This window comes from Agelaius phoeniceus, chromosome 25 (genome assembly GCF_051311805.1).
Source record: "Agelaius phoeniceus isolate bAgePho1 chromosome 25, bAgePho1.hap1, whole genome shotgun sequence".
Classification (NCBI taxonomy): Eukaryota; Metazoa; Chordata; class Aves; order Passeriformes; family Icteridae; genus Agelaius; species Agelaius phoeniceus.
Window position 1 is genome coordinate 5,359,462 of NC_135289.1, and position 24,944 is coordinate 5,384,405.

General features: G+C 63.0%; 3 protein-coding genes across 6 annotated transcripts; 1 reads left to right on the top strand and 2 right to left on the bottom strand.

Annotated features, from left to right (window-relative positions):
• The first annotated feature begins 351 nt into the window (after positions 1-351).
• On the top strand, positions 352-4,713 carry AMIGO1 (adhesion molecule with Ig like domain 1). Its single transcript, XM_054648842.2, has one exon. The coding sequence runs from the start codon at positions 1,633-1,635 to the stop codon at positions 3,118-3,120; it is 1,488 nt and encodes a 495-aa protein (XP_054504817.1). The 5' UTR covers positions 352-1,632; the 3' UTR covers positions 3,121-4,713.
• Positions 4,714-5,785: 1,072 nt separating this feature from the next.
• ATXN7L2 (ataxin 7 like 2) lies at positions 5,786-16,866 on the bottom strand. Of its 3 annotated transcripts, none has more exons than XM_077190704.1 (11): positions 16,737-16,866; positions 13,887-13,961; positions 13,666-13,770; positions 12,814-12,997; positions 12,427-12,689; positions 10,764-10,846; positions 10,448-10,674; positions 9,481-9,661; positions 8,658-8,779; positions 6,761-7,541; positions 5,786-6,099 (listed from the first exon to the last, which is right to left on the bottom strand). In XM_077190704.1, the coding sequence occupies exons 1-11, from the start codon at positions 16,831-16,833 to the stop codon at positions 6,085-6,087; spliced, it is 2,133 nt and encodes a 710-aa protein (XP_077046819.1). In that variant the 5' UTR covers positions 16,834-16,866; the 3' UTR covers positions 5,786-6,084. The 3 variants fall into 3 exon arrangements, with proteins under 3 accessions (XP_077046819.1, XP_077046818.1, XP_054504590.2); XM_077190703.1 differs by having other exon boundaries at positions 13,887-14,045; positions 16,737-16,862; XM_054648615.2 differs by lacking the exon at positions 16,737-16,866 and adding an exon at positions 16,511-16,702.
• Positions 16,867-18,751: 1,885 nt separating this feature from the next.
• On the bottom strand, positions 18,752-24,803 carry SYPL2 (synaptophysin like 2). 2 transcript variants are annotated; one of them, XM_054648618.2, is made up of 6 exons: positions 24,658-24,803; positions 24,037-24,108; positions 22,248-22,366; positions 21,270-21,471; positions 20,997-21,188; positions 18,752-19,087 (listed from the first exon to the last, which is right to left on the bottom strand). In XM_054648618.2, exons 1-6 carry the CDS (start codon positions 24,706-24,708, stop codon positions 18,959-18,961), a joined length of 765 nt encoding a protein of 254 aa, XP_054504593.1. In that variant the 5' UTR covers positions 24,709-24,803; the 3' UTR covers positions 18,752-18,958. The 2 variants fall into 2 exon arrangements, with proteins under 2 accessions (XP_054504593.1, XP_077046820.1); XM_077190705.1 differs by having other exon boundaries at positions 24,037-24,708.
• Positions 24,804-24,944: the final 141 nt, after the last annotated feature.

Sequence of the window (24,944 nt, forward strand, 5' to 3'; positions counted from 1 at the left end):
GGGCTGGAGTCGGACATGGGGCTGGTGTAGGACACGGGATGGGGGTGTAGGACATGGGGCTGGTGTAGGACACGGGATAGGGGTGTAGGACATGGGGCCGGTGTAGGATGGGGCCGGGGCTGAGGTGGGACACGGGAGCGGGGCTGGGGTCAGACCTGGGGCCGGGGCTGGGATCGGAGATGGGGCTGGGGTCGCACACGGGCCCGGGGCTGGGGTCGCACACGGACCGGTGGTCGCACACGGGCCGTGCCGGTGCCGGTGCCGGTGCCGCGGCGCCGGGCGGGTTAAGCCGCGCGCTGCCGCCATTGGCGGAGCGCAGAGCGGCCGCAGCCAATGGGGCCGGGCCGAGCGCACCGGGCCGGCCCCAGACCCCGTCCCGGGGCGGATCGAGGCGGTTCGGCCGCACTCGGGCCGGGTCGGAACCGTTCGGCTGCGTTCGGGCCGGGCTCGGCTCCGCTCGTCTCAATTCGGGGACGATCGGGAAGATTCGGCTGCCTTCGGGCCCGGCTCGGCTCTGCTCGGCTGAGCTCGGGGAGGATCGGGGAGGTTCGGCCCGGCCCGGTTCGGCCTGGCTTGGTTCGGCGCGGCCCGCTCGACTTTCTTCGGCCTCGCTCGGCTCAGCTCGTCTCGGTTCGGCTTCTCTCGGCTCGGTTCGACCCCGCTGGGATTCCCTCGGTTCGGCTCCGCTTGACTCGGTTCGGTTCGGTTCGTCTGGGCCCGGCCCTGCCCGGCCGCCGCCGCACCGGGCCCGGTAACGCTCCGAGCCCATCCCCGGTCCAGGCCCGAGCCCAGCCCCGGTAACGCCCCGGGAGGAAGGGGGGAGGGAGGCAGCGAGCATCCTCCGCCGCTCCGTCCGCAGCACGGCCGGGACCGGGCGGGGGGGGGGAATCCTGGCCGGGGGGAGCAGCAGGAGCCCCGGGCTAGACGTGGCCTGGGAGGGCCGTGACAGGGGGGACATGTGGTGACAGTGGAGACAGAGCCACCCCGCACCGTGACCTGGTGGGCAGTGACCCAAGGACACCCTGTGACACCAGGAGTGAACCCCCCAAGCCGTGACACTGAGGGAGCACCGGGGCACATTCCATGTCGTGACACCGGGGGAGCACCGGGGCCCAAAGCCATTCCATGTCGTGACACCGAGGGAGCACAGCTACCCCGCACAGTGACACTGGGTGCACACCATGGCGCCTGATGACAGCGCTGTGACACCAAGCACCCCCTGCCATGGCACCAGGTGAGCAGCCAGATCGGCAGGTGCTGTGACACGGGGGGGACCCTGTGCCTGGCACGTGCTGTGACACTGGGTGACCAAACCACCCTGTGCCGTGACTCCTGGGTGAGCCTTGAGCCTGGCATGTGCTGTGACACTGGTGGACCAAAGCCAGCCTGGACTGTGACAAGTGATCAACCAGCGTGGCACCTGCCACTGGGTGACCAAAGCCACCTTGGACTGTGACACCAAGTGACCAAGCCTCTGCACCATGACACCTGCTGAACCCTCAGCCTGCCGCCTGCCGTGACACCGTGTGACTGAAAGCCACCCTGTGCTGTGCCACTGGGTGACCAAGCCACCCACATCGTGACACCATGTGACTGAAGCCCCCTCCCACTCCACTCTGCGTTGTCCCCATCATGCCACCGTCCCGTCAGTGCGTGGCCATGCGTGTCCCCACAGTGCCACTGTCCCTGCTGCTGGCTCTGTCCCTGCTGTCCCCGTGGGGGTCTGCAGCGGGGAGCTGCCCCCCTCGCTGCGTCTGCGCCTCCAACCTGCTGAGCTGCTCCCAGGCCAACCTGAGCACGGTGCCGACGCCTCTGCCGCGCTTCACGGCCGTGCTGGACCTGAGCCACAACAACGTGACCCGGCTGCGCGCGGACTGGGCCCCGGCGCGGCTGCCGCACCTGCACGCGCTGCTGCTGAGCCACAACGGGCTGGCCTTCGTGTCCACCGAGGCCTTCGCCCACGTGCCGCGCCTGCGCCACCTCGACCTGTCCTCCAACCGCCTGCGCACGCTGGACGAGAACCTGTTCAGCGACCTGGGCGAGCTGGAGGTGCTGCTGCTCTACAACAACGAGATCTCCACGGTGGATCGCACGGCCTTCGAGAACCTGGGCCGGCTGCGCAAGCTCTACCTGGGGCAGAACCGCATCGCCCGCTTCCCACTGGAGCTGCTGCGGGAGGGCACCCGGCTGCCGCAGCTGGCGCTGCTGGACCTGTCGGCCAACCGGCTGCGGGCCGTGCCCGCGGGGGAGCTGCAGGCGCTGCCCGCCTGGCTGCGCGACCGCCTCTACCTGCACAACAACCCCCTGGCCTGCGACTGCCTGCTCTTCCAGCTGCTGGACCGCGGCCGCCGCCGCCACCTCAGCGCCGTGGAGGATTTCCAGGACGAGCTGCGCTGCTTCCCGCCCGGAGCCACGGCTCTCGTCAAGATCCTGGAGCTGGCGGGCAAGCCGCCTCTCAACTGCAGCAAGGCACGGGAGGCCGTGCTGGAGGCGCACCTCGGGGACAGCGTGACGCTGGGCTGCGACAGCCGCTGGCAGGGCGTGCGCAGCCGGCACTGGGTGACGCCGGGCGGGGAGCGGGTGCTGGGGGACGGGGGCAATGGCAGCGTGGTCCTGCTGGCCAACGGCAGCCTCCAGCTGCGGGCGCTGCGCCCTGAGGACGCCGGCACTTACTCCTGCTGGGTGGCCGGACCCCTCCTCAACGAGACCCTCTACGTGGAGCTGCTGGTGCACAACTTCACCCTGCACGGCCCCCACGACACGCTGAACACGGCCTACACCACTCTGGTGGGCTGCATCCTGAGCGTGGTGCTGGTGCTCATCTACCTGTACCTCACCCCGTGCCGCTGCTGCTGCTGCCGCGGCACCGAGAAGCCGCCGGCGCCGCGGGACGACAGCATCAACTCCTCGGTGCTGAGCACCACCCCCAACCACGCCGGGGGCACCGGGGAGCCCTGCGGGTCCCACGCGGCCTCCGGTGCTGGCACGGGGCAGAATGGCCGGTTCAAGGGCGGGGGAACCCCCCCGGTGCCTGCCCGGCCGGGCCCCAAGGCGCAGAGGAAGGTGTCGGATCCAGACTCGGTGAGTTCCGTCTTCTCCGACACGCCCATCGTGGTGTGAGGGGACACTGTGGGGACAGTCCCCAGGGACACCCCATATCAGCCACTGCAAGCTGTCCCTGGGCAGAAGGGGTGGCCAGACCCCTACTGCCATGTCCCCAGCTTGGGGGGGGTCACACCATCACACCCCAGGACTGAGCATCGCTGCTGGCCCCACCAAAGTCACTGACACCATGGGACAGTGAGGGACAAAGATGTGACACACACTTTGGGGACAGTCTCCCACTGTGACCCATCCCTGGGCAGGAGAGTTGGCTGGACCCCCACCACCATGGCCCCAGCTTTTGGGGGTCCCATCATCACCTCCAGGACTGAGCATTGTCCCACACCCCCACTGAGACCACAAAGGGACTGTGAGGGACACGTGGGTGTGAGGAGACACACCATGGGGACAGTCCACCAGGACACCCCTACAGTGTTCCTACTGCTGCTGTCACCTGTTCCCCATGGACATGCCATGGGCAGAAGGGGTGGCTGGACCCCTGCTGCCATGTCCCCAACTGGGGTCAACACCATTGCCCCCCAGAACGGAGCATCACTGCTGGCCCCCACCGAGGTCCCTGTGCAGCCACAAGGGACAAGGATGTGACACCATGGGGCTGTCCCCCACTGTCACCTGTCACCGGGCAGGAAGGGTGGCCAGACCCCCACCACCATGTCCCAGATTTTGGGGGTCCCACCATCACCCCCAGGACTGAGCATCATCCCTGGCCCCTGCCGAGATCACTGAGGGACTGCGAGGGACAAGGGTGTGAGGGGACACTGTGGGGAGTCCCCAGGGACATCCTGTGTCCCCACTGCCACTGCCAGCTGTCCCCAGGCTGGAGGGGTGGCTGGACCCCCATCACCGTGTCCCCAGCTTTTGGGGGTCCCATCATCCCCCCCCAGGACTGAGATCATCCCTGGCCCCTGCCAAGGTCATTGGGGGACTGCAGAGGACAAGGGTGTGAGGGGACACACCAAGGGGACAATGTCCTGCTGTGACCTGTCCCTGGACAGGAGGGATGACCAGACTCCCACCACTGTGTCCCTCGTTTTTGGGGGTCCCACCATTGCCCCCCAGGACTGAGCATCATCCCTGGCCCCTGCCGAGGTGACTGCAGGACCACAGGGACACGTCGGTGAGGACAGCGTGGCCACCAACTGCAGGGCATCAGCCCCACCAGGCACTGGAGGACTGAGGGACAGTGACAGCTCTGAGCCCCCAGGAGCGGCAGCACCGGGCAGAACCCCCCTCCCTGCAGCTCCCCCTTTCCCCCTGCCCCCCTTGGCATGTGCATGGCCAAGCATGAGTCCCCCGGGGAGCATGTGCCACCCCCATGGGGACACCGGGGGTGTGTCAACCCCCTGGGGAACCCCCAACACCTCCTGACCCCCCCTGCACCCCACAGCTGCAAGCAGAGCCCCCTCCCCTGCAGGGGGTGGGACCCGGGGGCTCCTGCACCCCAAAAAGGGGGTGCCCCCTCCCATGGGTGCCCATGGGTGTCCCCATGCCAGCCCAGCCTGTGTCCCCTGTGCCCCCATCCTGGATTTCCCCCCCCTACCCTGGGCAATGCCCAGCGATGCCTTGGCCAAAATAAACGTGTTTCCCTTGTGCCTGTGCAACCTTCACCCTTCTGGGGGGCTCCCAGGGGTGTCCCCTTGCTGGGTGAGGGTGGGTTTGGGACAGGGTGGCACTGCTGGGGGACCCCCCCGGGCCCTGCTGCCTTGCCTACCCCATCTGGGGTGCAGGGGGATGAAGTAGGGGGGCAGGGGGAGGCACCCCGGTCACCCCAGTGTGCCCATCCCAGTGTGACCCCGACCCCGACACGCTGTGCTGGGAGGGGGCTCTGGGCAGCCCCCTATGGCCAGGCCCTGCTCACCCCCAGCACCCCACTGACCCCACTGACACCCCTAGCCCCTGAATGACCCTTATGATCCCCCACCTGTCCCCCCAGCACCCCAAAGACCCCCTGTGGTCCCCAGTGCCCTTTAACCCCTGCAGCACCCTAATGACCCCCCATGGGCCCCAGGACCTCCCCTCTGTACTGAGGCTCCCCCTCGCAATTCACTGATCTCCCACCGCCCCCCAAAGTCCCCAAAGACTCTCTGTGGTCCCCTGTACCCTCCTAGCACCCCAATGAACCCCACTTGTCCCCCGAGCACCCCAAAACCCTCCTGTGGTCCCCAGTATGCCCCCACCCATTCACTGAGCCTCCCCAGCACCCCAGTGACCCCATTTTCCACCACCCAGCACCCCAGAGAACTCCCAGAATCTCAATGACCCCATTGACCATCTCCCAGCCCCCCAAAGACCCTTATAGGGTGGGCAGGGCCCACCCTGCAGCACCCCAAAGACCCCCTATACTCCCCAGAAAGGGCCCCCAGCACCCCAATAATGCCCTCAGCCTCCCAGAGACCTTTATGAACCCCTGCCCAGCCCCACAGCCCCCCCAGCACCCCAAAGACCCCCTCTGCTCCTCCACAGTCCCTGCAATGAGGCCCCAGGACCCCACTGCCCCCTCAACATCTGAACAACTCCAGTGACCCCTTCCAGCTCCCCAGTGACACTGCCCCAGCCTCCCAATAATTCCAGTATCCCCCTGCCCCACTGAGCCCCCCCACCCCCAAACCTACAGCCCCCCAGCACCCCCTTAACCCCATCCTCCACCACACAACTCTTTTTTTTTTCCTCTTTCTTTGTTTTTTTTTTACAAAAAGAACAAAAACAGCAACAACCGTTTCTTATAAATATCCGCGGCCGACGGGGCCCCGGGAGGTCCGGGGGGGGTCCCCAGTGCCGCCCCCCCCTCCCGGGGCTGGTTTAGCAGCAAGAGAACAGAAGTGAGAGTTTTGAGGTATTTTCTGGAAGTTTGGGATTTTTTCCTTCGTGTTTCCTTGGGATTTTTTCTTTTTTCCCCCTTCATCGGTTTTCTGGCGTTTCCCGGTGGGGAGGACACAGGGGGGGCCCCCGGTGACCCCTCTGTTAATGAGCTTTGGACTGCAGGGGGGACAGGGGACGAGTCAGAGGGGATAGGGGACCTGCAGGGACTCTCCACAGGCTCAGGGGAGCCCCATGGTGTCCCCAGGCTTAGGGAGGTCCTCAGGGTATCCCCACAGCACAGGGTGTCCCCACAGCACAGAGTGTCCCCACAGGACAGGGTGTGCCCCACAGCCCCACAGCACAGGGTGTCCTCACAAGGACAGGGTGTGCCCCACAGCCCCACAGCACAGGGTGTCCCCTATAGCACAGGGTGTCCCCCCCACATGACAGGGTGTCCCCCACAGCCCCACAGGACAGGGTGTCCCCCCCACAGCACAGGATGTCCCCACAGCACAGGGTGTCCCCCTACAGACCAGGATGTCCCCACAGGACAGGGTGTCCCCTCCCCAGGACAGGATGTCCCACCAAAGGACAGGGTGTCCCCCACCACAGGACAGGGTGTCCCCACAGCACAGGGTGTCCCCCTACAGACCAGGATTTCCCCACAGGACAGGGTCCCCTCACAGCCCAGCATGTCCCGGTGCTTTTCCCCCTCCATCCCACGATGTCCCCCTGGCACAGGCCATCCCTCAGGGCACAGTGATCCCAATCCCAGTGTCCCCAATCCCTGCTGGTCCCTCAAGGGGGGTCCCCCTGCCTCACCACCCCCCAGCCCTACCTTCAGGGCGCTCCTCTTCTCCTCGAACGCCAGGGGCGTCCCCGGCTTCTTCCTGCGGACGGAGCCCCCCGAGCCGGAGGTGCCAGAGCCGGGCGGGCCCGGGGGCCCGGGCAGGCCGGGCGCGGCCTTGCCCTTCAGGGCTCGGCAGTAGGTGGCCGCGTTCTTGCGTTTCTTCACCTCATCCTCGGAGAGCCCCCGGGGCGGCGCCCCCAGCCCCAGCCCGGGGGGCAGCGGCGGCGTTTGGGGGTCGCGGGCGGCGGGGGGGCCCCGGCAGGGCTGGCCCGGGGGCGGCCGCCGCACCCGCGGGGTCCCGTTGAGGAGGGCGATGGAGGGCGAAGCCGGCGGGGTGAGTTTCGTCTTGCCGGGGGGAGCCAAGCCCTGATTTTTGCCCTTGACGCTGTCCCCCAAACAGGTCCGTTTGTAGGGGGGGCTGCCGGCCCTGGGCGGGGGCTGCCAGGGCCGGGGCTCCGCGTCCCGTGCCCGGGGGGATCTGCTGGCCTTGCCGGGGGGCAGTTTGCTGAAGGAGGGCGAGGGGGTGTTGGCGGGGAGCGGGGAGGTGATGGACTGCGAGCCCCCTCCGCCGCACTCGGGCTGGCTGCAGGCGGCCGCCGCCGGCGGGGACCCCACGGTGTAGGTGAGGCTGGTGGGGAGCCGGCAGCCCCCGGCCCCCGAGAGGCTCCGGAGCGGCGGGGAAGGGGCTGCGGGGCCGTAAAGGGGGGCAGCGGGGCTGGGGGGGGCTGCGGGGAGGTGAAGAGGGGGGACGACGGCTGGAGGGATCTTCCTGTGGGAAGGGAGGGGGTGGGTGAGATGGGGAGCCCCCAAAACTCCTGCTCCCAACCATATCCCCCCAGTTCAGGGGAGAGAGGTGAGATGGGACCCCTCCAAATCCCCATTCCCATCCCTCCAAATCCCCATTCCCATCCCTCCAGCCCCACCTTGTCCTCCCCAATTCAGGTGTGGAAAGCTGAGATGGGACCCCTCCAAATCCCCATTCCCATCCCTCCAAATCCCCATTCCCATCCCTCCAAATCCCCATTCCCATCCCTCCAGCCCCACCTTGTCCTCCCCAATTCAGGTGTGGAAAGCTGAGATGGGACCCCTCCAAATCCCCATTCCCATCCCTCCAAATCCCCATTCCCATCCCTCCAGCCCCACCTTGTCCTCCCCAATGCAGGTGTGGAAAGGTGAGATGGGACCCCTCCAAATCCCCATTCTGGATCCCTCCAAATCCCCATTCCCATCCCTCTGGCCCCACCCTGTGCTCTCTAATTTAGGTATGGAAAGGTGAGATGGGACCCCTCTCCAAATCCCCATTCCCATCCCTCCAGCCCCACCTTGTCCTCCCCAGTTCAGGAAAGGTGAGATGGGAACCCCCACAAATTCTCACTCCCAGCCCCTCATCCCCACCTTGTCCCCGCGAGTTTGGATGGAGAGGGGTGAAACAGGACATCCCCTCAAATCTCCATTACACCACAATTCAGGTGAGGAGGGGGTGAACAGAAAACCCCCCACCCCAATCTCTGCTCTCAGTCCTGCACCCCATCTTGTCTTTCCCAATTTGGGTGAGAAGGTGATGAAATGGGACCACTCAGATCCCCACTCCCATCTTTGTCCCCCCAATCCTTCCTGATTCAGGTAGGGAGGGGGTCCCAAATCCCTGCTCCCATCCCTCCATCCCCACCTTATCCTCCTCAGTCTGGATCAGAATGGGGTGAAATGAGACCTCCTCATTTCCCACTCACATCCCTGCACCCCCACCTTACCCCACTCACTTTGACTGGGGGGGGTGCAACAAAACCCCCCAAATCCCCACTCCCTCCCTCCCCCTCAGTCCCAACACCATGCTGGGACCCCAGGGACCCCAAACTCCAGGCTTGGTCCCCTGGGCCCCCCTCACCTCCACCTGTGTGCGCTGAGGTGCTGCTCCAGCATGGAGCCCAGCGCGGCACAGAACCGGTCCAGCCGCCGGTCGAACACGTAACAGCCCGGGGTGACCAGGCGGCTGCCAAAGGTGCAGAACTGGGGGGGCACCGTGCCAGGGTCACTGCAGCCCCCCCACACCCCCACCTCAACCACCCACCTGGCACAGAGCCGGGAACAGGACATGGGGATGGGTCACTGGGGGAGCTGGGGGTCCCTGTCCCACTCTGGTCACTGGTGGATTTGGGGGTCCCCACCCCGCTCTGGGGTCTCACATGGATGGGTCACTGGGGGAGCTGGGGGTCCCTGCCCCACTCTGATCACTGGTGGATTTGGGGGTCCCTGTCCCACTCTGGGGTCTCTCATATGGATGGATCACTGGTGGATTTGGGGCTCCCTGTCCCACTCTGGGGTCCCACAGGGATGGATCACTGGTGGATTTGGGGGTCCCTGTCCCACTCTGGGGTTTCACAGGGATGGATCACTGGTGGATTTGGGGGTCCCTGTCCCACTCTGGGGTCTCTCATATGGATGGGTCACTGATGGATTTGGGGGTCCCTGTCTCACTCTGGGGTTTCACATGGATGGGTTACTGGTGGATTTGGGGGTCCCTGTCCCACTCTGGGGTTTCACATGGATGGGTTACTGGTGGATTTGGGGGTCCCTGTCCCACTCTGGGGTCCCACAGGGATGGATCACTGGTGGAGCTGGGGTCCCTGTCCCACTCTGGGGTCTCTCATATGGATGGGTCACTGGTGGATTTGGGGGTCCCTGCCCAGCTCTGGGGTCCCCTCACTCACCGCCTGAGGCCGGGGTGGGCGCACTGGGGCCCGGGGGGGCTCCTCAGCCCCCTCCTCCTCGCTCTCCTCGCTGGACACGCGGCTGCCCCCCTTGGGCAGGGGCAGGGGGAGGCCTCCTGTGCTCCCCTCCCCAGAGGTGGCTGGAGCATCCTCAGGGTCACTGGCAGAGGAAAGTCGGGCCCTGCACCAGAGAGGAACTTTTGGGGTGCTTGATACTGGGGGGGTCAATGTGAGACAATATCCAGCCCCCCCAAATCCCCACTCCTAATCCCTACAATGTGCCCCCCCAATCCAGGTGGGGAGAGATGGGACCCTCCCTACCCCAAATCCCCGCTTCCATCCACTTCCCCTCCAAATTCAAGTGCAGAGGGGCTGAGACAGGACCCCACAATTCTGCACTCACATTCCTGCTGCCCTGCCACATCCGCCAGTGCAGGGGGGAAAAGGTGAGATGGGAACCCCAAAACCCAGCTCCCAGTCACATCTTCCCCTAATTCAGGTGGTGAGGGGGTGAGACAGGAACTCCCCAAATCCCTGTTCCCACCCACATCGCCCCAAATTCAGCTGGTGAGATGGGACCCCCCAAATCCCTGCTCCCACCCACATCCCCCCAAATTCAGCTGGTGAACAGGACCCCCAAATCCCTGCTCCAAACCACATCTCCCAAATTCAGCAGGTGAGATGGGACCCCCCCAAATCCCTGCTCCCACCCACATCCCCCCAAACTCAGCTGGTGAACGGGACCCCCAAATCCCTGCTCCAAACCACATCTCTCAAATTCAGCAGGTGAGATGGGACCTCCCAAATCCCTGCTGCCATCCACATCCCCCAAATCCAGGTGGGGAGGGGGTGAGATGGACCCCACCCCCAAATCTCCACTCCCATTCCTGCCCTTTCAATGCATCCCCTCCAGTTCAGGTGGGGAAAGGTGAGAGGAGACCCCTCCCCAAACCCATGGGGCACTCACCTGGGGGGGTGCAAGCAGTGGGGCAGCCTGGCTCGGCAGGGAGGGGTACTGGGGGGCTGCAGCAGTGAGGGGGTGTCCTGTAGGGCAGGGTGTGGTGGCTCCTTCTCAGGGGGGCTCCTGTCCTTTGGGGGGTCCCCTCGGCGGGTGCTGGCCTTGAGCTCGGCCACCAGCACATCGAAATCCTTGGCCCGACCCTGCACCTCCCGGCGCTGGTGCACTGAGTGGATCTGGGGGAGAGACAGCAGGGAGGGGGCTCAGGATCCCCCAAAACACCCAGCCTGGGATATTGGGGTGTCCCCTCCCCGTTTCCCACTACCTTGCAGGTCAGCAGGCGGGTGCAGAGCTTGTTGGTGTCGGGGTTCCTCACCCCACACTGCCTGTTCAGGTCACACTCCTTACCTGGGGGGACACGGAGGCAGAGGGTGCTGGGGAGTGCTGGGGGGGCACCCCAACACCCCCCACTGGGGCTGGGCATGGAGCACCCACTCCTCGGAGCAGCTCTGGGGGGGACACACAGCCCTGAGAGGTTTGGAGGGGGTGGGGGCTCACCATGTGCTGCTCCCTCCCTTTTTTGCTCCTCTGCAGGGTGAGGCCCCCCCTTTTTTAGCCCCTTCCCTGGGGTGACCTCCCCATTTTCACCTGGGTCCTGCTAATGGCATTGCCATCACCTGGGAGAGTCTGTGGGCACAGCAGCAATTGGCTCTGGGATTTTGGGGGCAGGGGGGCACGTTTGACTCCCATGTTTTGGGGAGTATGTGTCCAACACTCATCTTTTGGGGTGACATATGTCAAACCCCGTATCTTGGGGGGGGCACACATCCAAACTCCATATTTTGGGGTGGCACACACATTTGACACACATATTTTGGGGTGATACATGCTTGACCCCCTTGTTTGGGGGGGGGGCATGTGTTAGACCCCCATATTTTGGGAAGGACAACGCATTTGGCTCCTATATTTTGGGGGGATATGGGTCCAGCCTCCATATTTTGGGGTGACACATGCCCAACCCCCATATTTTTGTGGGGGACATGTATTCAACCCCCACATTTTCAGAGGCTACACATTTAACCCTGTATTTTGGGGGGACACATGTTTCACCCACGTATTTTGGGGGGAACATGTGTTTAACCCCCGTATCTTGGGGGACCATGCATTTACCACCCATATTTTGGGGTGACACATTTGACCCCCCTATTTTGGAGGGATACACATCCAAACCCCATATTTTTGGGGGGACATATATTCAACCCCTCTATTCAGGAGGCCACGTATTCAACCCCCATATTTTGGGGGGAATGCACATTTGACCCCCATATTTTTGGGGAGGTCACATATTCAATTCTCACATTTTTGTGGGGGACACAACTTCAACCTCCATATTGTGGGGGGAACACGTGTTTAACCCCCATATCTTGCGGGACCACGCATTTACCACCCATATTTTGGGGTGACACATTTGACCCCCCTATTTTGGAGGGATACACATCCAAACCCCATATTTTTGGGGGGACATATATTCAACCCCTCTATTCAGGAGGACACATATTCAACCCCCATATTTTGGGGGGAATGCACATTTGACCCCCATATTTTTGGGGGGGTCACATACTCAATTCTCACATTTTTGTGGGGAACACAACTTCAACCCCCATATTGTGGGGGGGGGGAGGCACTTGTTCTACCTCCATATTTTTATGGAGGACACACGTTTGACCCCCATTTTTGGAGCAACACATGCGAATTTGGGGATCCAAACCAAGCTGTGCCCATTCCTTGGGAACAGCCAAGTGGGGGCCCTAAACCTACAGGATAACCAGAACTGAGGGGAGGGCAGGGACCCCCCAACAACCCTCCAGAGGAGAGGGGGGAGCCACTCCCCTGGTACCTACCCCAGTGCTAGACCTGGCCCCGGAATTCTGGCCCCGCTGGGATCATCCGCCCCCCCCCCATGGCCGGCAAGGAAAGGGGGGACTCACGCGCCAGCTTCCTGTGGGACCTGGGGGGCGCTTTGGGGGCCCCCACATCCTTGTCCCCCGGAGCAGGGACGCTCTCCGGCATGGCCGAATCCCCCCCGACCCCGGCGGGCACCGGGGGCTCTTTGGGCACCACGGCAGCCGCGGGTTTCCCCAGGGATTCCTTGGAGTTGGTGGGGACGGCTTTGGGGGGCACCTTGATCCCGTGCCCGTCCGGTTTGGGAATGCTGGGGATCTTCTCCAGGTTCACCACGGGCACAAACAAGCTGTGGGAAGAGAGTTTTGGGGAGGAGTGGGTGGCATCAAAGTGACCCCACAAAGAGTTTTGGGGAGGAGGAGGGGGTGGCATCAAAGTGACCCCCCGTTGGTGTCACCCGTGCTGGCGCTCACCAGAGGTTGTTGTCCTTGTCCGTGTGCTCAGGGAGGGGCTGGGCTCTCCCTCGGGCACCAGGGAGCTTCTCCTGCAGGGCTTTGGCTGCTCCGGGCGTCCTGCCAGGCACCGGCTGCCCATTCACAGCCACGTGGCACGCGGTGGCACGGGCATAGAGCTTGCTGAGAGGGCCGTGCCGGCGTTCTGCCAGAGGGATGGGATGGGGTGGGATCCATGGGATGGGATCCATGGGATGGGGTGGGATCCATGGGATGGGATGGGATCCATGGGATGGGGTGGTATGGGATCCATGGGATGGGATGGGATGGGATGGGGTGGGATGGGATGGGGTGGGATCCATGGGATGGGATGGGATCCATGGGATGGGATCCATGGGATGGGGTGGGGTGGCATGGGATGGGATCCATGGGATGAGGTGGGATGAGGTGGGATGGGATGGGATCCATGGGATGGGGTGAGGTGGGATGGGGTGGGATGGGGTGGGATGAGGTGGGATGGGGTGAGGTGGGATCCATGGGATGGGGTGGGATGGGATCCATGGGATGGGGTGGGGTGGGATGGCATGGGATGGGGTGGGATGAGGTGGGATGGGATGGGATCCATGGGATGGGGTGAGGTGGGATCCATGGGATGGGATGGGATGGGATCCATGGGATGGGATGGGACCCATGGCAATGGCATGGCATGAAATGGGATAACCCCACTGTTAGCCCACACCAGAGCTCACACTGCTGCGAGCCCCCTCCCTGCCCCTAGGCTGTACCCCCCCCCCAGCCAGCCCTGGTGGCATTCCCGGTGCTGTTCCCAGCACCACAGGGTGGAACAGCCATTCCCCAAATTCCTTGGCTCACCACAGTGCTTCTGGAAGGCCTGGGGCTTCACCACCTGGCTGCAGTGGTTGCACACCACCAGGTAGAACTCGTCGTGCGCAGGGCAGTGCCCGAAGATGTCCATGTCTGTGGGGAGAGCTCAGTGAGCTGGCACACACCTGGTGCTGCTGGGAGCACTGCAGACAAGGACCCCAGCTCACACAGCCCCAAAATGGTGGGTTTCACCCCAGAGAGAAGCTCACCTTCCTTAATCAGGGTCATGGTGTCCAGTTTCTTGCTGCCATTCTTGCCATTCTCCTCCAGCTCTGACCCTGATCCTGCCAGAGACAAAATCCTGTCAGTGGCTGGCACACGGACGGTCCCGGTGCTCCCACACAGGGGTGGTCCTGGCATCCCTGCTCCTGGAACAATTAAACCAGACAAAATTAGACCAGAGAGACAGAGCATCCTGTGAGTGATGTCGCCCTGTGGTGTGTCACCATCTCCAGGGTCCCCATCCTGACAGCCCAGTGCCAGCAGGATGTTCCTGGGGACATCCCAGGATGGGATGTGACACTCTTGGGATGTGACATTCCTGGGACATGTTTTCCCTGGGATGGAACATCCCTGAGGACACCCTGGTGCTGGGATGGGACATCCCTGGGGACAGCCCCATCCCTGAGGAAACCCCAGTGTGGCACATGACACCCCTGGGAACATCCTGCTCCCAGGATGTGACACCCTTGGGTCACCCTGGTTCCCATGCATTCGTGGCCCCACTGGCTGTGCCTGGCCTCTGTTCTGGGGGCACTGGTGGCCACTGAGCCAGGGGCAATGGTGACCCAGCCAACTGTGCCAAACTGGGTGCCCAGTCCGTCCCCAGTCCTATCAGGCCATGCCATACTGGGTGCCCAGTGCCATCCAGCTGTGCCATACTGGGTAACCAGTCCTGCCTGCCTGGCCATGCCATACTGGGTGCCCAGTGCCATCTAGCTGTGCCATGCTGGGCACCCAGACCCATTCAGGTGCACCATGACTGGTGGACAGCCAGTCTCAGTGCTGAGAGCCCACTGGGACACTCCCAGTAAGGAGCACCTGGCTCCCAGTGTGCCCTGCCCAGTTCCCAGAGCAGGATATCCCAGTGCCCCACCTGGGGCTCCCAGTACCTCCTGGTCTGGGGCAATGGTGGCAACAAATTCCCAGTCCAGGCTCTCCAGTTACTGCTCTGTTCCCACCAGTGCCCACTGGACTCCACTGGAATCCAGGATGGGGCACCCAGTAACGGGCACAGGGTTCCCAGTGGGCAGACTGGGCTGCCTGGTGCCACATTGGTGCCCAGTTCCTGAATCCCAGTGCCCAGCATGGCTGCCTAGTGCCCACTTCCCAGTGCAAGCACAGGGTGCCTGCTTCCAGGTGCCCAGTGTCCAGTGCAAGGTTCCTAATGTTTGGGCAACTTTTGTAGGATGCCCCATGCCAGTTCTCAGTGCTGAGTGCCCAGTGCTGAGTGCCCAGTTCCTGGCACCAGGTGCCACGTCTGGCTGTGCAGTGCCAGGTTCCCAGTCCCAGTTCCTGGTGCCCGCTGCTGGATGCCACATTCCCAGTGCAGGAAGTGCCCATTCCCAGTTCCCAGTGCTCAGTGCTGGGTGCCAGGTCTGGATGCCCAGTGTAAGGTTCCCAGTGCCCAGTTCCTGGTGCCAGGTACCCATTGCAGGATATCCTATTCCCACTGTCTGGTGCCCAGGGCTGGGTGCCCCATTCCTGTTCTGCATGTTCTGGTGCAGGATGCCACATTCCCAGTGCAGGAAGTGTCCATTCCCAGTACGAGGATCCCAGTGCAGGGTGCCCATTCCCAGTACCAGGATCCCAGTGCAGGGTGCCCATTCCCAGTGCAGGGTGCCCATTGCCAGTACCAGGATCCCAGTGCAGGGTGCCCATTCCCAGTGCCAGGACCCCAGTGCAGGGTGCCCAATCCCAGTGCAGGGTGCCCATTCCCAGTGCCAGTTTCCCAGAGCAGGGTGCCCCATTCCCAGTTTCTGGTTCCCAATGCAGGATGCCCATTCCCAATGCAGGATGCCCATTCCCAGTGCAGGGTGCCCATTCCCAGTGCCAGAATCCCAGTGCAGGGTGCCCCATTCCCAGTGCAGGGTGCTGCATTCCCAGTGGCAGTTTCCCAGTGCAGGGTGCCCATTCCCAGTGCAGGGTGCCCATTGCCAGTGCCAGAATCCCAGTGCAGGGTGCCCCATTCCCAGTACCAAGTTACCAGTGCAGGGTGCCCATTCCCAGTGCCAGGATCCCAGTGCAGGGTGCCCCATTCCCAGTACCAAGGTACCAGTGCAGGGTGCCCATTGCCAGTGCCGGGATCCCAGAGCAGGGTGCCCATTCCCAGTGCAGGGTGCTCCATTCCCAGTGCCAGTTTCCCAGTGCAGGGTGCCCATTCCCACTGTCTGATTCCCAGTGCAGGGTGCCCATTCCCAGTGCAGGGCGCCTATTCCCAGTGCCAGGATCCCAGTGCAAGGTGCCCATTCCCAGTGCAGGGTGCCCATTCCCAGTGTCTGATTCCCAGTGCAGGGTGCCAGGTCTGGCTGCCCTGTTCCCAGTGCCAGGTGCTGGTACAGGATGCTTCATTCCAGGTGTCCAGTTCCCAGTGCCAGGGAACATCCTAGGACATGCCAGGACAACCTGCACCACAAACTGAGCACTGGGAATCCTGCCCTGGGCACCCAGACCCGGCACCCTCTGCTGTGCGCCCAGCTCCCGGTACTGGAGGTCAGGGTGCCAGGTCTCGATGCCCAGTACCGGGTTCCCGTGCCCTGTTTCCCACTGTCCAGCGCAGGATGCCCCTGTTCCCGGTGCCCCGTTCCCAGAGCAGAACGAGCCGGTGCAGAACCTGCTCCTCTCGGTTCCCAGCGCCCGGTGGAGGATGCTCCGTCGGCGGTTCCCAGTGCAGGATGCCCCGTTCCCAGCGCCCGGTGCGGGATGCCCTGCTGCCGCTTCCCGGTGCCGGACTCCCCTCTCCCGGTGCCGTTGCCCGCCCGCCGCGCGGCGGCGCTCGGACCGGGGGTCGGCGGGCGCGGCCCCGGTCGCGAAGCCCCCCCCGCCGCCGCCGCCCTCACCGGTGTCGGCGGGCGGCCCGGCCCGCTCCAGCCAGGCGCTCCAGCTCTGCCCCGCGAACTCGTCCAGGCCGGGCACCGGCCGCCGCTCCGCCGCCATCGCCGCCGCCGCCGCCGCGGCACCGCCGCCCCCCCCGCGCCGCCCCCGCCCCGCGCATGCGCCGCGCGCCCCGCCCGCCCCGCGGCACCACGGGCACGGTAGTCCCGGAGCGACCCCCGCCCGGCCCGAGCCCGGCAGCCAACCCGCTATCCCCGCCCCGAGCTGGGGACACCCGGTACCCGCACTGCCGGGGGTCCCGAGGGAGCCCTGTACCAGGCTGGGGTCTGCTGTTATCCCTGCACGGGGATGGGGGTACCCGGTAACCCTGTAACAGGTTGGGGGTACCCGGTTTCCCTAGAACAGGTTAGGGGTACCCGGTGTCCCTAGAACAGGCTGAGGGTTCCCAGTACCCCTATAACAGTTAGGGGCACTCGGTATCCCTATAACAGGTCAGGGGCTCTCGGTATCCCTATAACAGGTTAGGGGCACTCGGTATCCCTATAACAGGTTGGGGGCACTCAGTGTCCCTATAACAGGTTGAGGGTTCCCAGTATCCCTATAACAGGTTGGGGGCACTCGGTGTCCCTATAACAGGTTAGGGGTACTCGGTATCCCTATAACAGTTAGGGGCACTCGATATCCCTATAACAGGTTAGGGGCACTCAGTATCCCTATAACAGGTTAGGGGCACTCGGTATCCCTATAACAGGTTAGGGGTACTCGGTGTCCCTATAACAGTTAGGGGCACTCGGTATCTCTATAACAGGTTAGGGGCATTCAGTATCCCTATGCTCAGCTGGGGTTCCCTCTTGTCCCCATACCAGACCCAGAGCCCAAGTTATTCCTATAAGGGGCTGGGATCTCCTGTTATCTCTGTATGGGCATGGGGGTATCCCTCTAACAGGTTAGGGCTACCCGGTATCCCTATAACAGGTTAGGGGTACCCGGTATCCCTATAACAGGTTAGCGGTACTCGGTATCCTTATAACAGGTTAGGGGCACTCGGTATCCCTATACGTGGTTGGGGTTCCCTGTTATCCCCATATCGGACCCAGAACCCCAGTTATTCCTATTAGGGGCTGGGATCTGGTATAGTTATCTCTGTACAGGGATGGGGGTATCCAGTATCCCTATAACAGGTTGGGGGCACTTGGTATCCCTATTCTCGGTTAGGATTCCCTGTTATCCCCATACCAGACCCAGAACCCCAGTTATTCCTATAAGGGACTGGGGTCTGGTATAGTTACTCCTATACGGGACTGTGAACCCAGGGTATTGCCATACAAGGCTGAGGTTCCAGATTATTCCTGTGAGGGGCTGGGGTTCCCCATTATGCCTATACCAGCCTGGTAGCTGGTATAATAGCCCCATTATCCTTCCACTGGTCTGGGGTTCCCTATTATCCCTATATTGATCTGGGACTCCCTGCCATTATTCCCATTCCAGCTGGGGTTCCTGATTATCCCTATACAGGACTGGTGCTCCCAATGTTATCCCAAAACTGAGCTGGGGTTCCTGATTACCCCTATACAGGACTGGTGCTCCCAAATGTTATCCCAATACCAGACCGAGGTTCCTGATTATCCCTATACAGGACTGGTGCTCCCAATGTTATCCCAATACTGGGCTGGGGTTCCTGATTATCCCTATACAGGACTGGTGCTCCCAATGTTATCCCAATACTGGGCTGGGGTTCCTGATTATCCCTATACAGGACTGGTGCTCCCAGTGTTATCCCAATACCGGACTGGATTTCCTGATTGTCCTTTTACTGATCTGGGGTCCCCTGTGACCTGTCTGGGACCGTCCATCAGCCCGAACTGATCTGAGATCCACAGCCCACCCTCTACCAGAGATGGGACGGGTTTATCCCTGCACGGACCAGGGGTCGTGCCCCACCCGGGTGTGTGCTCAGCTCCGCACCGAGGCAGACACAGGAGCCCCAGTGCACAGCTGGTAGCCAGGACTTTATGCGCCCCACACAGACACGGACCCCCGGGGTGACACACGGAGCCCCCGACACCGAGCGGGACCCCCGGGATTCCGTGTCCCCCTCCAGCATCCGAACCCCCGGCGGCTCCAACGCGGTGACAGCGACACCCCGTCCCCGGGCTGGCGGCCGGCGCGAGGTCCCGGGGGCCGGGCGGGGTCCCGGGCGGGGTCCCCCCGGGCTGGGTCCCCCCGGTCACTGCTTGTCGATGGCGCCCTGCTCGGCCGCGCTGTCGCGGGGCGCGGGCGGCCGCAGCCACGGCGTCTCCCGCAGCACGAACCAGCAGTTCCCGGCCCACAGCAGGAAGTTGAGGAACCCGAAGAGCTGCAGGAGAGGAAAGGGGAGAGGACAGAGAAACAGGGAGAGGGTCCCACAGGGCAGCCTTGGGGGAGTATAGCACCCCATACACAACCTGTGTGCCCCACGAGCTCCAAGCACCCCATGAACCCTGTGCATCCCAAATTTCCCATACATTCCATACACTGCATGCAGCCTGTGCATCGTGTGTGCCCTGTGCACCCCACACACCCCAAACTTTCCATACATTCCATACACTGCATGCAGCCTGTGCATGGTGTGTGCCCTGTGCACCCCACACACCCCAAACTTTCCATACATTCCATACACCCCATGTACCCTGTGCATGGTGTGTGCCCTGTGCACCCCACACACCCCAAACTTTCCATGCATTCCATACACCCCATGTACCCTGTGCATGGTGTGTGCCCTGTGCACCCCATACACCCCAAACTTTCCATACATTCCCTACATCACATGCAGCCTGTGCATCGTATGTGCCCTATACACCCCACACACCCCATACACACCATAATTCCCGTACATCCCATGCACCCCACTGTGCTCCAGGCACCCACGTGCCCCATGTGTATCCCACATCCTGCGCCCCACACACCCCAAATTCCACACCCACGCACCCCAGGCACGTTATGCACCCCATGTGCCCCAGTGTGCACCCCACGGACCCTGTATGCTGCATGTGCCTCATGCACCCCATGTGCACCGTGTAACCCCCATGCCAGATGCACCCCATGCACCCCACTTCACCCCATACCTCAAGCACCTCATATGCCCCATGCCCCCATGCACATCATGCACCCCACACATCCCAAACACTGCCAGGGACTGCACCACCACCCTCCACCCCATCCCAGTAGTCCCTGGTGGCTGGGTGCCACAATCCCATTGCCAGGATCCCTGTGCCAGGATCCCAGTGCAGGGTGCCCCATTCCCAGTGCCAGATTCCCAGTACAAGGTGCCCATTCCCAATGTCTGGTTCCCAGTGCCAGGTGTCCCATTCCCAGTGCCAGATTCCCAGTGCCAGTGCCCATTCCCAGTGCCAGGATCCCAGAGCAGGGTGCCCATTCCCAGTGCCAGGATCCCAGAGCAGGGTGCCCATTCCCAGTGCAGGGTGCCTATTCCCAGTGCCAGGATCCCAGAGCAGGATGCCCCATTCCCAGTGCCAGATTCCCAGAGCAGGGTGCCCATTCCCAGTGCTAGGATCCCAGTGGGGGGGATGCAGGGTGGATCCCCCATCCCGTGGTACCAAGGCAGGTGGCTGTGGAATGTTTTCACCCACATTTCCATTCTGTGCCCATATTTTCATCTGTGTGCCCACACTGCCACTGCCCTCTCCTGGCTGAGCTCAGGAATCTGGCACAGGTGTGGCAGAGTGTGTGAGTGTACACCTGTGTGCCCATGTGTGTGCCTGTGTGTGTGTGCCCACGTGTGTGCCCATGTGTTTGTCTGTGTGTGTGCCCATGTGTGTGCCCCTCTTTTCCATGTGTGTGCCCATGTGTGCCTGTGTGTGCCCACGTGTGTGCCCATGTGTATGTGCCCACATGTGTGTGCCCTTGTGTGTGCCCTTGTGTGTGCCCCTTTGTGTGCCCCTTTGTGTGTGCCACTGCGTGTGTCCATGTGTGTGCCCATGTGTGTGTGTGCCCTGTGTGTACCCATGTATGCCCACGTCTATGCCCGTGTGTGTGCCCACGTGTGCCCGTGTCTATGCCCCTGTGTGTGCCCATGTGTGCCCAGGTCTATGCCCGTGTCTGTGCCCATGTGTGCCCATGTCTACACCCGTGTGTGTGCCCATGTGTGCCCGTGTCTATGCCCCTGTGTGTGTGTCCACGTGTGCCCGTGTCTATGGCCTTGTGTGTGCCCGCTTGTGCCCGCGTGTGCCCGTGTCCATGCCGCTGTGCATGCCCCGTGCCCTCACCACCGAGATGTTGGCCAGCCCCATGGCGGGCGTGGTGCCAGCGTTGCAGAGCACGCCGTCGGCCTGGCACACGGCCATGGCAGCGATGAGGGCGGAGGGGCGTGTGGCCGCCTTCACGTCGCTCAGCCCCTTGCCCCAGGCCGCCGCCGCCACCAGCCAGAAGAAGGCAAAGCAGACGGTGACACAGAAATCCTGCCAGGACGAGAGCCTGGCATCAGCTGGCACCCTGGCACGGCGCTGGGCTCACGTGCCCCGGGGCTGAGCCTGCCTTACTGTGAACGGGAGCTTCGTGTTCTCCGTGTACAGGGAATGGAAGCGGAGGTAGAGCACCAGAGCAGCCATGGAGTAGAGGAAGGAGAAGACCCCCAGGGTCACGAAAAACTCGGCGGGAGCAGAGAAATCGCCGACGAGGTACAGGGTGCGGGCTTCTGATTCATCCTCACAATTGGGCATCCCAAAGGGAATCTGGTATAACCTGGGGTACAGGGAGGGGGTCAGGGGGCTGGGAATGGACAGGATGGTGGGGGTAGGTGGTGTAACCACGCTGGGGTGGTCCCCTGGGAATGGAGGTGGTGACAGGGATGGATAGAATAACCAGGCTGGGGTGGTCTCCTGGGATGGGAGAGATGGATGGAGTAAGTGCTGGGGTGGTTCCCTGGGAATGGAGGTGGTGACAGGGATGCATAGAATAATCAGGATGGGCTGGTCCCCTGGGAATGGAAGGTTTGATGGGGATGGCTAGGATAACCAGGCTGGGGTGGTCCCCTGGGAATGGTGACAATGACAGGGATGGCCAGAATACCCAGGATGGGGTGGTCCCCTGGGATAGATGGCACAGATCCGCTGCCATAACCTGGATTCTTTTCCAGGGTCTAGTGCCCTGGCATGGGGCAGGTGGCAGAGGAGAGGGGTTAGAACTGTGACTCTCATCTGGCCCAACTCCATCATTGCCTTCCCAGATAAATCGGGATTCCCATGGTCTTCCCTGAGTACTGAGAATTTCCGTCCCTCCCCACCCTGGTTTTCCATGATTAACAAGAATCCCCCTGGGTGGTATCAGGAACTGACAGGGATGCCAGGGGATGTCCCATAGGGTCAGGGTGTGGATGGTTCCCAGCTGAACCCGGCACTGCAGAGACCATGGCTGTGGTCCCATGGAGGTCCTGCCAGCAGGAAGGGAGTCTAACCCAGCCCAGCTTCCCCAGCTTGTGTGGGGGCAACTGGGGGGTGTCAGGGCTCAGCACCCCTCACCTGAAGGGGTACCCGAACTGGATGCTGATGGCTGTCATCCCTCCACTGTCACATTTCACTGTGGCTCCGGTCTCGCCGCTGAAGGAGCCGCAGGAGCCGAAGGCGAAGATGGCAAAGAGCTACAGGAGAGGGCAGTGGGTCAGGGGGGTGCGCCCTGGGCCCCTTTCACCCTTGGGGGCCAGGCTGCATCCCCTGGCAGTCAGTAATGGGCAAGCTGCCACCCCCCAGGTGCTGGCCTCAGGTGCCTCCCTCCAGCACTGGGATTCTGCTGGCACTGGGATGTGAGGGTGGGGGTCATGTTTGGGTGGGTGGGGACACCAAGGCCAATCCCACCCCATCCCCCCTTAATTCTGGGCAGGGTACTGAGTGTCAGAGTGGGTTTCCAGGCAGCTGGGAGCATCCCCATGGTGGGACCCCCAGAGCTGTCCCCTCCCCAGGAGCCAGCACTGCCCTCCCTTGCTGTTGGAGTCCCACTGCTTTCATCTCTTGGATGAGGGTGCTGGGAAAACACCATTCCCAAAGGGTTTCCCCACAGCTCCTCCTGGCTGAGCTCCCAGCCCCCCGGGTGAAATGCGGGATAATTTAAATTTAAAATAGACGCTGTACTTTTTACAACAGCAGGACCTTATACAACCCACACTAGGACTCAAATAGTTCAGACTCAACCCAAACTTGAACCTGAAGTGTATGAAATAGGCCCCTACATAGTGAGAAATGTGGGTGAACAACTGTTGTTCAATCCAGAATGGTCTCTCAAACATGTTGAGTTGCTAATGCAAATTAACATCTCAAAAATCCAACCAGCCTGCTCCTCTCTCCTAAGAACATCCTTTGAGGGCTGGACAACGTTGTTACAAAGACAGGTATACCTCAGGAGCAGAATAAGAAAGGATCTAACTGGGATCCTTTAGGGACAAGATTGGGAGTTTTAAATGGAATTGATTCGGAAATATTGTTGAATAATCCCCTGCAAGGATGGGCAGCCCATGTGTGGCACTAAGGATTTAAGCAGCAGTGTCAGTGGATCCTCCAGGGATTTTCTCCTCGGTTTTGTTTTTGGGCTGTCTTTGCACGTGGGATCTGATCCCATATGGTGGCCTCAATGGCAGGGGGAGCCCAGAGCCTCCGTGGGTGGGATTATGCAAACCAAAGAGCTGTAGGAGCGGGGGAAAGCCCCTCAAGCTGGCTTCTCCCGGTGGGAGATGCCCAAAGAGGGCTGAGTCCCCCCTGTACCTCAGTTTCCCCCGGGAGCCCCCCGGCCCTGGCGAGGCCGAGCTGCAGAAATGCCACCCTGAAACCCAATCTCCCAGGAGCCATTCATGGCATGGCCAGGACAGGACAGAGCCGCGGGCACTTGGCTGCCCCCCTGTCCCCAGGGTCCCCTTCCTGGGGCTCACTGACCCTCAGTCCCTCTCCCCACACACCCACCCACCCCCCCAGTGCCCCCTGAGCCCCTGGCAGTGGCAGGGACCCGGCACCCCGATGTCACTGTCCCCTTTGGCATGGCTGGGCACAGCCACCTGCTCAAGGTCACCGGGAGGGGCTGGTGGCCCGAACCCGTGTGGCCCCACTGCCGTCCTCCCCCGGAGCCCCCAAAATGAGGCCTCCACCCCGCTGCTGATGGGGTGCAGGAAGCTCTGGAGGGGCAGGGGGGGGCTCTGGGATTCCTTCAGGAAAGAATGGAACCCCCCAAATGTGGGGGGACTGCGGGCTGTGGGGAGCAGCAGTGCTGGGAAGGAGCAGTGACGGGGGCACACCGGGGACCGGGGGGCACAGCGGGGTCACTCACCCATTCCAGCACCTTGATGAAACCCAGCGGCTCCTGGAGGCGGCCCCAGCGCAGCCCACGAAGGACGCGGTCCTGCAGGAGAGAGCGGCGGGAGCACCGGGACAGCACCGGGACAGCACCGGGACAGCACCGGGGGCTGCTCCGGGGGATGGGGCGCCACCCCGGGTTGCCACAACGGGATTGCCCCGGGCAGGGGGCTGTAACGGGAGTCAGGGGGCTGCAATGGGGCCTCCTCCGGGCTGGGGGTTGCCTCGGTGGAGAAGGGTCTGCTCCGGGAAACCTCCCAGAGAACCGGAGGGGCCGCACCGGGGAAGCGGGGAGCTGCCCTGGGGAAACGGGGGGGATGCAGCGGGATTGCCCCGAGGGACCGGGGATCGGCATCGGCCACGGCACCAGAGCAGCGGAGGGCTCTGGTGATCGGAGATCGCACCGGCGGCTACAACGGGACACTGTGCGCTGCTCCGGGGGTCGGCACTGGAACACCACGGAAGCCTCCGGGGATCGCCTCCCAGACACCGGGGGGACACCGGGAGTTGCCCCAAGCAACAGTGCCGGGACACCGAGGGGCTGCACCGGGAGCCTGCCGCGGTCACCGGGAGGGGGGACGCACCGGAGCCCTACCTGGAGCCGGGGCGCTTTATCACCGGCCGCGGGGGCGCCGGGCTCCGACATGGCCGGGCCGGGGGCGGTCGGTGCTGCCTCCGCCGCCCGCTGGGACGGCTCCGCTGGCGGAGCCGCCACCGGGCACCGCAGCGCCCCCGGGGCGGGCAGCACCGCCCCGCCCCCGGCAGCGCCCCTGGGCCGGGTCCCCCGGGCCTGCCCCCCGCCCCGGGCCGCCCCCGGGCCGCGCAGCGCCCCCCGGGGGGATCCGGCCGTGCATCGGCTCCGCCGCTCCCCCGGCAGCCGGG

Excerpts from the sequence above, each read along its gene's own strand:
- AMIGO1 (XM_054648842.2), top strand. The coding sequence starts at position 1,633 with ATGCCACCGTCCCGTCAGTGCGTGGCCATGCGTGTCCCCACAGTGCCA.
- ATXN7L2 (XM_077190703.1), bottom strand. The coding sequence starts at position 16,833 with ATGGCGGCGGAGCGGCGGCCGGTGCCCGGCCTGGACGAGTTCGCGGGG. Across the intron at positions 10,847-12,426 it reads GTCCCACAGGAAGCTGGCGC|GTAAGGAGTGTGACCTGAAC; the intron begins GTGAGTCCCCCC and ends GTGTCCCCCCAG. Across the intron at positions 7,542-8,657 it reads CTCAGCGCACACAGGTGGAG|GAAGATCCCTCCAGCCGTCG; the intron begins GTGAGGGGGGCC and ends CCCTTCCCACAG.
- SYPL2 (XM_077190705.1), bottom strand. The coding sequence starts at position 24,708 with ATGTCGGAGCCCGGCGCCCCCGCGGCCGGTGATAAAGCGCCCCGGCTC. Across the intron at positions 22,367-24,036 it reads TCATCAAGGTGCTGGAATGG|CTCTTTGCCATCTTCGCCTT; the intron begins GTGAGTGACCCC and ends CCTCTCCTGTAG. Across the intron at positions 21,472-22,247 it reads CAGTTCGGGTACCCCTTCAG|GTTATACCAGATTCCCTTTG; the intron begins GTGAGGGGTGCT and ends CCTGTACCCCAG.